The sequence below is a fragment of the Callithrix jacchus genome, chromosome 22 (genome assembly GCF_049354715.1).
Source record: "Callithrix jacchus isolate 240 chromosome 22, calJac240_pri, whole genome shotgun sequence".
NCBI classification, from domain to species: Eukaryota; Metazoa; Chordata; class Mammalia; order Primates; family Cebidae; genus Callithrix; species Callithrix jacchus.
In genome coordinates, this window is record NC_133523.1 from 18,535,560 (window position 1) to 18,548,666 (window position 13,107).

The window sequence follows — 13,107 nt, forward strand, 5'->3', positions numbered from 1 at the left end:
AACTCCTGACCTCAGGTGATCCACCCACCTTGGTCTCCAAAAGTGCTGGGGTTACAGGTGTGAGCCACTGCACACGGCTGATTTTAATTGTTTTCTATTTTCTCTTTGTTCATACTTAATTCATAATAACGTTATTTTTATTATTTTTTTTTTTTGAAATGGAGTTTCACTCTTGTTACCCAGGCTGGAGTGCAATGGCACGATCTCGGCTCACCGCAACCTCCATTTCCTGGGTTCAGGTAATTCTCCTGCCTCAGCCTCCCGAGCAGCTGGGATTACAGGCACGTGCCACCATGCCCAGCTAATTTTTTGTATTTTTAATAGAGATGGGGTTTCACCATGTTGACCAGGATGGTCTCGATCTCTTGACCTCGTGATCCACCTACCTCGGCCTCCCAAAATGCTGGCATTACAGGCTTGAGCCACTGTGCCTGGCCTAAGTCAATTTTAAAACAGGTACCCGGACAGAAAAGACATCTGAGAAACAAAACAAACAAATTAGTTTTCCACTTTTGAACTGCAAAAAAAAGTCACAAGAACCACAACTGAGTAAGAATTGTGATAAAGAAGATACATCTGTATATTCAGGACTTCCTTTAAAATTCATTACAAAAAATTCAACTGAAGATTAGTGAAAGTTTTGAAAAATCCAAAATTACCGTTTGTCCTGAGGAAGAGATCTTACGTAGTAACGCCAAGGAGGGACAAACTTAAAGGGAGCGCCCTGTAATCCGGTGAATCATTTCCCTGATCATAGGGAGCACATAATCTGCAGTGTCTAACTTTGTAGTATTCCAGGCGTTGCCTGAACAGAAGGAGCCGTCTCAAATATGTCTTTGCACTGCATTTATACCCTGGGTCCCTCACACACACGTGCCCATCATCTTCTAAGCTTTAGTCAAATGAAAATAAGACAGACTGTAAAAATCATAACAACCCAGACATGTAGCCTGTTTTTCACAGAGATGAAGAGAATGTTGTAATGATACAGAAACTGAAAAATTAAAGAACACACTGGTTATGGTTGAAATGAAAGATCAAGAGTTTGATATGCAAATAACAAAAAATATAAACCAAAATACCACTAATAGAAAATCAGACATTAGACATTGGCCTCAGTCTAGAGATCCAAAAAGTGTTTTTTGATTTGTGGTTTGCTCACTCCAGAGTAATGGAGCATATGATACAGATAGAAAGCCCCAGTATTTCTGCTGTTAGAGACACTTACAAAAATGGAAAACCAATACAGCACTTGTTCCACAAGCCATATGGAACTTAGAAGCTCTTCTAAAGCTTAGAAGGTGACTAGCAAGCGTGTTTCAGGGACCCACATATGACAGTCCCACTGCTAATAGCTATAAAAGCATGAAACCCAGCACTTTGGGAGGCCAAGGCGGGTGGATCATGAGGTCAAGAGATCGAGACCATCTTGGTCAACATGGTGAGACCCCGTCTCTACTAAAGATACAAAAAATTAGCTGGGCATGTTGGCGCATGCCTGTAATTTCAGCTACTCGGGAGGCTGAGGCAGGAGAATTGCCTGAACCCAGGAGGTGGAGGTTGCGGTGAGCCAAGACTGCGCCATTGCACTCCAGCCTGGGTCACAAGAGCAAAACTCCGTCTCAAAAAAAAAAAAAAAAAAAGCATGAAACCTGAATTAGAAGATGTGAGTTATTCTTCACCACGTAGTGACAGAACATCAAAAGCATATCTAGCTTGCCAGTCATCTTCTAAGCTTTATTCAAAGGAAAATAAATCAGACTGTAAAAATTATAACAAACTAGACATGTAGCCTGTTTCTCACAGCGATGCAAAGGCCTAAGAATGAGGTGGGAATGTTACAAATAGAGTTCCTGGCTTTGAAGAAAGAAAGTTTAACTGTGAAAAGAAGGAGGTTCACTTGCTGCTTCTCTTTTTATGAACCGTCTGATTCATTCTGGTTTTGTATTGAAGAAAATCTTGTTTTTAGTTACAGTGGCGTTATCCAAATGTGTAATTATGTGTCAAAGTAGATTCTACTGCTATGTAAATGACAGTTCTGAAAAACATTGTCATAATCTTTGTTCGTTGGTCAACCTAAGTCTCACTGTCAGTCTTCCCAGTGGCACATGGGCTGGGAAAATAATTTAGCCATGTGACCTTCTGAACCAGATAAGTATAAAAGAAGTTGCTAAAGAAGCAAGCTCTAGATTCTTTTTTCTGTACTGATTTAAAGATGAATTAGATTTATTTAAATAATAAAATGGTAATACAATGGGAGGGAAACAAGGACTGAGAAGAGACCTGAAAATGTATCTAGCCTTGAGAGTTGCAAACAATATTCCCAGCCAGCGGAGTCTGTTGAATGTGCTTTCATGCATGCAAATGTATCTGTTTCACTCAAACTGTTAGAGCGTATAATTCCATCACGGCCATTTGAAATGTTTTCGGAAACAAATACATAGACTTTTGTATATTTAAAAAAATTACCACTCCCCAGTGTTTCTGTTGAATCAGACTTTTGTATTATGTTTAATAAAATATGGTAAAGTTTGACATGTATGAATTTATCATATAAGTAGCATAATTCCTCAGCCAAAAATTTAGAATTTGAGTCTATACTACAAAGCTGAGTTCTGTACAGTGTGTCTAAAGATAGACAAAAATATAGATATTTTCTTCTTTCAAAGTAAAAGCAAATGAGGCCTCCCACCATCCTCCAAGGCATTAAATGCTTGGCCAAAGTCACACTTTTAATTTATCTAACTAATTTGATATATTTTCCTGGAAATTTATGTAATCCAGCAATATGCAAAATCATCTTCCCTTTTGGTACCATGAAATGCTAGGTAATGCGACCTTAGGAGCTCTGGTGAATTATCTAATATTCCTTGGTTTCACTTCCATTATGAAGTAGATAATCAGGCTGGAGTAGACAGCTATACCGTGTATCTTCCAGCTATAAACTTGTGTGGTCGTTGAATGTACATTTGGGGAACATCTCATCTTCCAGGATTCAGCACTGCAACTCAGCAATTTCACTCTTCTCATTGTGTTGGGGCAAACTTGGTTCTTCTATTTCAGTGAGCACCTTCACTTTTTTGATACCGTGGGATCCAAATTTAAAAAAGAAGATAAAAGGCAGTGGGAAATAAAATAGCTTCGTGCAGAAAAGGGAAAGCTTCTTTTCTGTTTCTGAAGCCCCACAAGTTCACATCTTCTCAATCCGGCTACTTCATGTAGCATCCTGGTGATAAAGTCAGAAGACACATTTGATGTCTGTGTCTTTTTGTTTCTCTGCTTTTGTGCTGATACATTGACACCACAGAAGTAACTGTGATCTGGTGGAGAACTAGAAATCGAGTCAAAAACCTCGGGGAAAATCCTGCAGTTTGCTTGTGTCTTGTAACCTCTCTTTAAGAATTGTGATAAGTAAATCAGTTCATCACTACAAGCATGTGGAAGTGCTTAGTACAATGTCTAGAGATGTGATTTAGTGAATATAATTCTTATAACTGACTAAAAAGGGTTGAGTGAAATCACAATAGAATATTATCAAAAAGCAGAACTTTAAACACTTCGAGAAATTTTATTTGTCCAAATACAAGTGGAGGTAAAGCTCTTACTGTAGGGTGATGTCTGGGTTGGATATCACAGTATAAATGCAATTTTCTTATTTCAATATTTTAACTTAGTCACATGTGTTAATATTCTATTTTATGCTTTGAGTTTGTTGTAATTCAGAGAAAGGCTTTTCCATTTCTGATATTCTTGAGAATTCTCAAGTGTGTGTGTAATTTTTTACTGTTATGGATTCTTTGACTTCAAATGAAGTTTTGAACTTTTTGAAATTTATGCTAAGGTTCGAGGTTTTGCTTCAAGTTTTTCTCCAGCTGGATATCCACTTATAGCAACTTTTAATTGCATGAATGTACAGGTCGTTCGTTCACTTCAGAGGTAATCATGATATGTTACTTTGTTGAGTGCTAGCTAAACATTTCTTTTGTTTTATTTAGGATTGTCAAAGTTATGGAAAAAAGAAGGATGTGAAGTCTGAAAACGGCGTGTTGAAGAAAAATAGTGCCAAACTGAGACGAAAAGTGTGCGCAGTAAAAAATGCCAATCTCAAAAGGGAAAAGGAATATATTCGGAAAATCAGAAGAATTGGAGAAACAAATACTAACTTTCAAAAAAGTATAGGACTCAAGGAGGAAATGATAGCAAAAACAATGTCGCAGTATTGTCAACAGCTTGATGATCTCAAAGCTGAGAATACAAGGCTGAATTCAAAATTGAAGAAGGAAAAACACAGCAAGAAAAGACTGGAAGCCGAAATGGAATTCCTCTATTCTAGACTGGCTGCTGCTGTAAATGTGCACAAAGAAAGTGTGCAGAGGAAGGACCTAGAGCTCACTTTACAAAGAGCAAAAGATGTTCATGTGCAAGAAGTAATACGTTCTAATATTTCTCAACTAGAAGATAAGAATAAGTTGCTTACTGTACTACTTTCTAAAGCTCGAAGGAAGTTTAATACCTTAAAAGGTATGCTCCACAAGACAAGAGATGCTCTCAGGGAAAAAACATCGGCTTTAGAAAGTGTAGAGATGGACCGAAGGCAAGCACAGCGTCGAATAAAGGAAATGAAACAGATACGTCTAAATGAGGAAGCTAAAAAGAAGCAATTCATGGTAAAGCAGAACAGTGAGGAGAGAATATGTCAACTAGAACGCAAAAATCTCTTGCTTATACAACATCTAGAGGTTGCTCGTAAGGAAGGCAATAATAAAGAGATAGTAATTAATGTCGAAAGAGACTGTCTTGAGAGTGGACGGGAAGCTTTTCTAGAAGAGAAAAATAAGGAATTAATGAATGAACGTAATTATTTAAAAGAAAAACTGTTTCAGTATGAAAAAGAAGAAGCAGAAAAAGTAAGTATGAAGAAAGATAAATATTTTTAGTCCTCTGGAAAAAAAATTTAAACATTTCATTCTGGCTATATGTTGAACCTAGTTCAATATAAAAATAAATAGATAAAAATGTACTTATCATACTGCATAATTCTATTTACATGAAACATCTAGAAAATACATGTATAGGGACAGAAAGTAGATTAATGTTTTTGTAGGGCTGGAGCTGGAAATGGGTAGTGACCTCTAATGGGCATGAGGGATTGTCCTGGAGTGATGAAAATGTTCAAAAGTTGGATTGTAGAGATGGCTACAAGTCAGTGAATTTGTTCAAGTGCATGTGTTAGAGTTAAACATGTATGTTAGAGTTAAACGTGTAATTATATTTAAATATCATTAACTACTGAGAGTTAAATATTCCATGTTGTGGAATAAATGTGTTAAAAATCTTCAACTATATGTGAAAACATAAATTTTACAGTATGTAAATCATATATATGCAAAACTGCTTCAGTAAAAAAATCAAAAAACAATGTTTTTATTGTATCAGCTTGGAAACATACCTTATTTTCAAAAAATAAAAGGTAGCACTCACAGATGCTTTACTTTGAGTAAAGACATTACGTCGGCCTGGTGCGGTGGCTCATGGCTAGAATCCCAGCACTTTTGGTGGTCGAGGCGGGTGGTGGACACTTATAGTTCCCGCTACTTGGGAGGCTGAGGCAAGAGAATCGCTGGACTCCAGGAGGAAGAGGTTGCAGTGAGCCAAGATCGTGCCTCTGCACCCCAACCTGGTGACAAAGTGAGATTTTGTTAAAAAAACAAAACAAAACAAAACATTATGTCACCTATAAAATCTTAGTAGATACAGAGTAATGTTGATAAGGTATGTAGTCTTAACTGCTGATAATAAATTTAATGTCTTTATGTTGGCACATTTTAAACCATAATGAAGCAAATACATGGAAATGCTTGTACCTGAAATGAGTATTTTGAAATGAAGTGAGTTGCTTTGACACTTAATTCTAAATTTCTCAGATGAATTGAAGTGTGTTGCTGCGTCTTGTGATGCTTTTCCCTCAGTAACTCTTTTATGTATTTTAGTTGGTATAACTTTGTTTTCATTCATGTCAGTGTGACTTAAGTCTGAAAATATGTCACTCATATGACGTCATTTTCTGAGCACTTAATGTTTTAAAGACATCTGCTTGTTATAAAATCACAAGTTGGAATAAATGTGGTAAATTTCAGCAAAACATATTTGATTTAATGTTCCCCTGGTAGGTATTTATAATTTACTTTGAATATTTTATTAATAATTAGCTCATAATTTACATTTTAATTGTCAGTGACTATCATTTGTATATAATTTTGTTCAGTACAAAGATACTTGTAGCTTTCTGTGATTTACAAGTTTGACATCGGATCCTCATTTTTAGATTGATGAGAGGTGGCAGAGTTGATGCAGAGTGGGAACGAAGTGAGTATGGGGCAGAATTGTAGGAGCTGAGGTCAGGGAGGGATGGAGAGGCCATGTTACGTAGGGTCTTGAAGACCATTGGAATTGTACTGTTATTTCGAGGTAGGCATCTGTTGGAAGGATTTGAACAGGCAACTGAGTATGTGAGACACGCAGGTTGAATTAAGGGTCTGAGATGAATAGTGGGCTGAATCAATCTGTCATGTAGGTAGAATACCGGTTCTGTGTCCCTCAGTGAACTCAGTAACAAACAAGAATGTGCGCATACGAGGAAAAGGAAGGGAGTCTATGTGTCTGGTAACAATTTTCAAACTATTTATGTTAGAGGTAAATATTATTAACAATTTAATACTAAGGCTATTTATAAAATAGTAACAAAATTATTTTATCAGATGATTATGAGACAACTTTTAGAAGAACTGGCTGAGAAGCTTAAAAAATGACCTATGTCAGAGTCTTCACTAGAAGGTACATCACTTTGTCACATTAATTTGGATAAGACACGGGCATTGTGTAACCATCACCACAGTCAATGCTAGAACCTTTTTACCACTCTGAAAAGCAACCGTATATCTCACAGCCATGACTGCAACTCCTCTCCGTGTCTCTCTACCTGCCCCAGTTGTAGGCAACCACCATCTACTTTTGTCTCCATAGATTTGCATGTTCTGCATATTTTATATACAAAGAATCATACAATATGAAGTCCTTTCTGACTGGCTTTTTTTCCTTAGCATAATGTTCTCAGAATTTTATCCATGTTGTAGCACATATCCGTAGTTTATTTCTTCTTACTGTCAAACAATAGTCTATTTCATGGCTATACCAGTTTTCCATTTATTCATCAGATGATGGACCTTTAGTTTGTTTTCACTTTTTGGCTATTATAGAAACAGCTGCTGTGGACATTCATTTACAGTTTATTATGTGGATATATGTTTTTTTCCCTGCCATTGGACTTTATTCTCAGAGTTAACTGGGTAGATCTCAGCACCAGTTTGACTCGTACTGTCCTTCCTGCCGTCTCAGTTTCTGCTCCTCTAGTCTCATTCATTCGGACCTGGCAGACCATGTCCCCTTTGTGAAGCTTTCTCTGTTCTCATTGACCTTACATCTCAGCACTTGTAGTCCAGTCTACAGAACAACTTAGGCCCTAATTTTCTATGGCTTTTATTTTTTTATGGAATATAATTTTGTCTTACTATAAATTTGCTTAAAGGGAAAAGAATATGACATGCATGTCACCTATTGTTGTATAAATTGAAAATGTTTTAGCTTGGCAGCTTTTAGCATAGAACCAAATACTTTTTACCATACCAGTTATTTCTTCTTTGAGACATTGACCAGTAAATCTTTTATTCTACGTGTATTTTTAGCAACATAAAATTGAAACCAGTTAGCCTAATAGAGGAGAATTGTTCAATCAAATGCTCATGTTTTTCTCAGTATGAAAAACGAATCTAAATTTGCCTTCCTTCACTGTGTAGCCAGAACTGTATTTCTGGATGGCTGCCAGTTTGTCAGCCGAACAGTTCTGGCAGTCTGTCTGCTGAATGGTCCCACAGCCTCTTCATCCGAGTGCTCAGCAGAGTGCTCATGAAAGCAGCACAACAGCCACAGCTGCTGGAGGGGAACTGATGGAGGAGACTTGATTTAGCAACAGAGTTCAAGGTTTTCAGCCAGTGGCTTCAGCCTGTCTTCGCTGGTCATGCTGATTACGTACTACTCAATCCAGGAGGTGCTATTGACATTGCAGTACCTATGTGGTTGTTGCCCACTGAGTCATAGAGAGAAAAGTGACCCATAAATTATACAGTCCCCATTTGCTGCCGCTTTCAGTTGTGTGAAGAATGATTCAGTGCAGCTACAGGAGGCCACTTCCATTTTAATGCCACCTGCCTAACACAAATAGCTTTAAAGATACAAAAAACAGTAAAAATGATTATGCTAATAGCAGATTTTATCTGTAGCTCAATATGCACCGAGTACGCTTCTAAATGCTTCATGTTGGTCCCTGGTTTCATCTTCCCAACATCGCAGCGACGTAGATGATATTATTTTCTCCATTTCAAGGTCAAACAGCCTGTATCTGGTAGAACTGGGATTTAGACACAGGCCTTCTGGCTTCAGTGTAGATACTGCCTTTCAAACCATGAAACACCTGATTGGGTGGCTCATGCCAGTAACCCTAGCACTTTGGGATGCTGAAGCAGCAGCAGCGTTTGAGCCCAGGAATTTGAGACCAGCCAGAACAATATAAGTGAGACCCTGTCTCTACAAAAAAAACAAAAAACAAAAAGCAGTTAGCTGAGGCATGGTGGTGTATACCTGCAGTCCCAGCTACACTGGGAGCCTGTGGTAGGAGGGTCACTTGAGCTCAGGATATCGAGGCTGCAGTGAGCAGTGATCAAGCCATTGCACTCCAGCCAGGGTAACAGAGTGAGACTCTGTGTCATAAATGGAATGTTTTGTATATAGATTTTCATAGAAGTGAGTTAGACATCAGGCATAGAATTATTAGCCACTTTGATGTCTTTCTTGGAAATAAAACATGTAATAAGGGAAGGCTTTAAACCCTATCAATCAATAGCCTCTAACTGCTCCAGAAGGTTCTTATTTCATGAATTTTTAAGCAAGAAGCTACCTAGATTAAGACATTTGGTGGACACCATTTTGAGTTTAAAAAATCTCAGTTGGGAAGAAGGAAGACCTCTACTTGACTGGAGCTTTTCAGTAATATAGTTGAGTGTCCCCCTGAAAGAAACCATAGAAGAGATTCATCATGCCGTGTATTTATGGAAAAGGGAATTCTTCAAAGAAAACAAGGGCAAATAATTGATAATCTAATTCTCATGAAAAAGTTTTTAGTATAAAAGAGAAAAAGGGGGCAGGGTACGGTGGCTCAAGCCTGTAATCCCAGCACTTTGGGAGGCCGATGCGGGTGGATCACGAGGTCCAGAGATCGAGACCATCCTGGTCAACATGGTGAAACCCCGTCTCTACTAAAAATACAAAAAATTAGCTGGGCGTGGTGGCGCATGCCTGTAATCCCAGCTACTCAGGAGACTGGAGAATTGCCTGAACCCAGGAGGTGGAGGTTACAGTGAGTCGAGATCGTGCCATTGCACTCCAGCCTGGGTAACAAGAGTAAAACTCCATCTCAAAAAAAAAAAAGAAAAGAAAAAAAGAAAAAGGGCTGGGCACAGTGGCTCATGCCTGTAATCCCAACACTTTGGAAGGCTGAGGTGGGTGAATTACCTGAGGTTAGGAGTTCAAGAACAGCCTGGCCAACATGGTGAAACCCTGTCTCTACTAAAAATACAAAATTTAGCTAGGCATGGTGGTATGCACCTGTAGTCCCAGCTACTTGGGAGGCTGAGGCAGGAGAATCACTTGAACCCAGGAGGTGGAAGTTGCAGTGAGCCGAGATGGTGCTACTGCACTCTAGCCTAGATGACTGAGTGTGACTCCATCTCAAAAAGAAAGAAAAAAAGAACAAAGTATACTAGTCCAAAAAAGAAGGAAAAAGGACAAAGTATACTGGTCAATATACCTAGAGTGAGACTGTCCCTCTTCTAGATTAAAAAAAAAAAAAAAAAAAAAACTATGCTCAAAATAGCATCAATAAGAATCAACATAAAATAGACAAGATTCACTATCTACAAAAGTAATCTGCACCAACTAGCAATGTAAGAGTGTGTGGTTGAGAATATTGTCGATAACATGTGTGCTCGAATGAAGAGACCTCACTAAAAAGGTCAGAGCTGGAAATGTAGATTAGGGAATCTGGGTCAAAGTTTTGAGATTTTAGGAGTCCCGAGAGAATTTTAAAATGGAATACAAAGGGATAGCAGTAAACATCAGAAGTTGCTGCATTTAGAAATGAAGTGGGGTCAGAGGAGCAGAGGGTGCATTTGGTCACTGCTCGCAGTTGCTGCTGAGGAAAGCAGGATAAAGACTTTCATGACCCTGGGACTTCTTCATTGGAATTATTACAAATCAGATTTCAGTATAAAAAACCACAATAAGTGAGGAGAAATAGATCTCTGGATGAGATCATGTGTCAAAGAGTCCAATGGAAGGGGAGAAACAGGGTAATAGAAAACCACGAAAAGTAGACAAAAGTTAGGTTTTTGTTTATTATAGAAAAAAATAAACCTTATTTAAATAGAAATGGTTAAGAGAAGGAAAAACTGAAACCCACAGGTAAATACTTACAGAGAATGAGTGTTTAGCTCAGCCTGAAGACAGATGAGGATCAAAAAGATAATGGGAAGTAGATAAGAGTTTTCTATAAATAATCTTAGTAAGATGTAGTTTAACAAAACTGGACTATCGTAAACTATTAATGACAATGTTTCTAGAACATCTTTAACAACTAAAATGTAAATATAGTTACTTTTAATTTTTTTTTACTAACCCTTAGTATTTTATGTGTAAAATCTTTATTTTTTAACATTTTGGGCACTTTAAATTTCAGAAAAGATCCTGATGAAAGTATTAATCGTTTTTAGCTGTTTTAAGAAGAGTGACTGTTATTGAAATCTGCCCTTATTTGCATCAGGTTTATAAAATGCACTTTATCCACCTGCCTAATTACATATTACTCATCAACTTATGAGAAACAGTATTTTTGAGATAGAAGAGTGTCTCTAGAGTTTACAAAAATAATTTTAAACACCTTTTTTTTTAAGCCTGAAAGACTAAATGAAGAATTAAGAAAAGTTTTTGAGTTAATATCATCACTGGAGTATAATGTGAATCAAACAACAAAGAAAAATAATGAATTAGAAGAAGAGAGAACTGGGTATGCTTTTCCTATTGTAGAACATTTTAACCATTTATTAATGATTTAACTAAAATTTTACTTGACTAAAACATAGATAGAAATGCATTTTATGTCTGTATTTTCATAATTAAATTCTATTTTAAAATTTATTTTAGAAACTCACAACATCATAGGTATGTGCGTCATGGGGGAGGGAGCCAGCTGAGCTGCTGGAGCAAGGTTGGGATGAAAAACATTATATTAAAAATATGTGAAAAAAAGAAACTGACAACACAGTCTTAAATTTTCTTAATGTCAAAATATTACACTTATTCTTTAATGATTTTGAAAACAATAACCACAAAGCCTTGGACACATAATGGCAGCTGCACTCTTCATTATCCAGTACGAATTTTTATTTCTGAAGATATTTCTGCTGTCTTTGGTCCTCTTTTCCTCCTTTTGTTGTATCCTTCTCTGCTGCATTCCTCTTCTTTAAAGAAGACCTGTTCATGGCATTCTTTTCTTTCTACTCAGGTTCTGGGCTACATGCGCAAGTCGTGTATGATTGTGGTATAGGTGCATACGTGGCAAGGTGGTTGCTGCCTCCGTTCCCCCGTCACCTATATCCGGCATTTCTCCCCATGTTATCCCTCCCCAACCTCCCCATTCCCCACTGTCCATCCCCTAGCCCCCCACAAACAGACCCCAGTGTGTGATGCTCCCCTTTCTGTGTCCATGCGTTGGTGGCATTCTTTAGCATCAAAATTCATCTTGATATGTAGCTCATATTTCATTTCTGCTTTTTTTCTTTTAGATATAAAATATATGATAGAAATTTACTCATTTTACATGAGTACCTCCATTGTATACATGAAGCATATGTTATTGAACTTCTGTTTCACAGAAATAAATTATATGTACGTAAATGTATCTATAACTTAAAGAAAAGGAGTAAAATGGCCATTCATGTTTGATCATAGATTAAAAAAACAAAACAGAATGTGTCCTTGAAGTCCTGAACGCAGCTACTTTTCCATTTACCTGCTGAGCACCTGTGTTGGTTTTCTGATTCTGATCCATGTTTTCCTGTCACTGCCTTTCTCTGCATGGTTTGTATCCCTTTCATTTCACTGACGACCTGTCAGCAAAGATCTCTAGTTCTCTTCTTCAAAGTCTTTAAATCATTATTTTTCTAAAACTGCCGGTTTTCTTTTTCTCATCAGCTCAGATAGTAAAGATGTTTTCTTACATTTCCTACAACTGGATTCGATGATCGCCTTGATGCTTTTTGTGTGTACTTTTTTTTCTTTTTATAGACTGTGGTCAACAGGTATCAAAATGTATTTTTGTGTCTTTTTGAAACACATAAGTGTTTTACTTTTTTATATTGGTTACTCATCTCTGGGGTATGGCTTATATTTAGTAATGGGTTTTTTCATGTTAGCATACCAAAATTAATATGAACAGTTTATAAAAACTGTATGGTTAGGCCAGGCATGATGGCTCATGCCTGTAATCCCCGCACTTTGGGAGGCTAAGGCAGTTGGATCATTTGAGGTCAGGAGTTCAAGACCAGTCTGACCAACATGATGAAACCCCGTCTCTACTTAAAATTGCAAAATTAGCTGGGTGTGGTGGTGGATGCCTGTAATCCCAGCTACTTGGGAGGCGGAGGTAGGAGAATCACTTGAACCCAGGAAGCACAGGTGGCAGTGAGCCAAGATCGCACCATTGCACTACAGCCTGGCAACAAGAGTGAAATTCCATCTCAAAAAAAAAAAAATAAAATAAAATAAAAACAACTATGTGGTTATATTAGCAATTTGCCTGCCTTATATGCCATAAAATTGTTCTTCATATTATTAATCTAAGATTATAATTTCATATAGAATGCTTTCAAACTATGCTCAGTTGAAACTGAGAGGAGCATAGTTTATAGATGTGTTTCTTTGATATGCCGTAATATCTGT

The 13,107-nt window shown here is 37.4% G+C and overlaps 1 protein-coding gene across 13 annotated transcripts in view; it reads left to right on the forward strand.

Moving 5' to 3' along the window:
- The window catches only part of LOC100414647 (ankyrin repeat domain-containing protein 18A), a 98,616-nt gene that overhangs the window by 19,963 nt on the left and 65,546 nt on the right, over nucleotides 1-13,107 (forward strand). For all 13 annotated transcript variants that reach the window (XM_078361920.1, XM_078361919.1, XM_078361921.1 and 10 more), the window contains 2 exons: nucleotides 3,996-4,907; nucleotides 11,061-11,173. In XM_078361920.1, coding sequence (XP_078218046.1) covers nucleotides 3,996-4,907; nucleotides 11,061-11,173 — 1,025 coding nt within the window. The remainder of the gene's footprint in view (nucleotides 1-3,995; nucleotides 4,908-11,060; nucleotides 11,174-13,107) is intronic.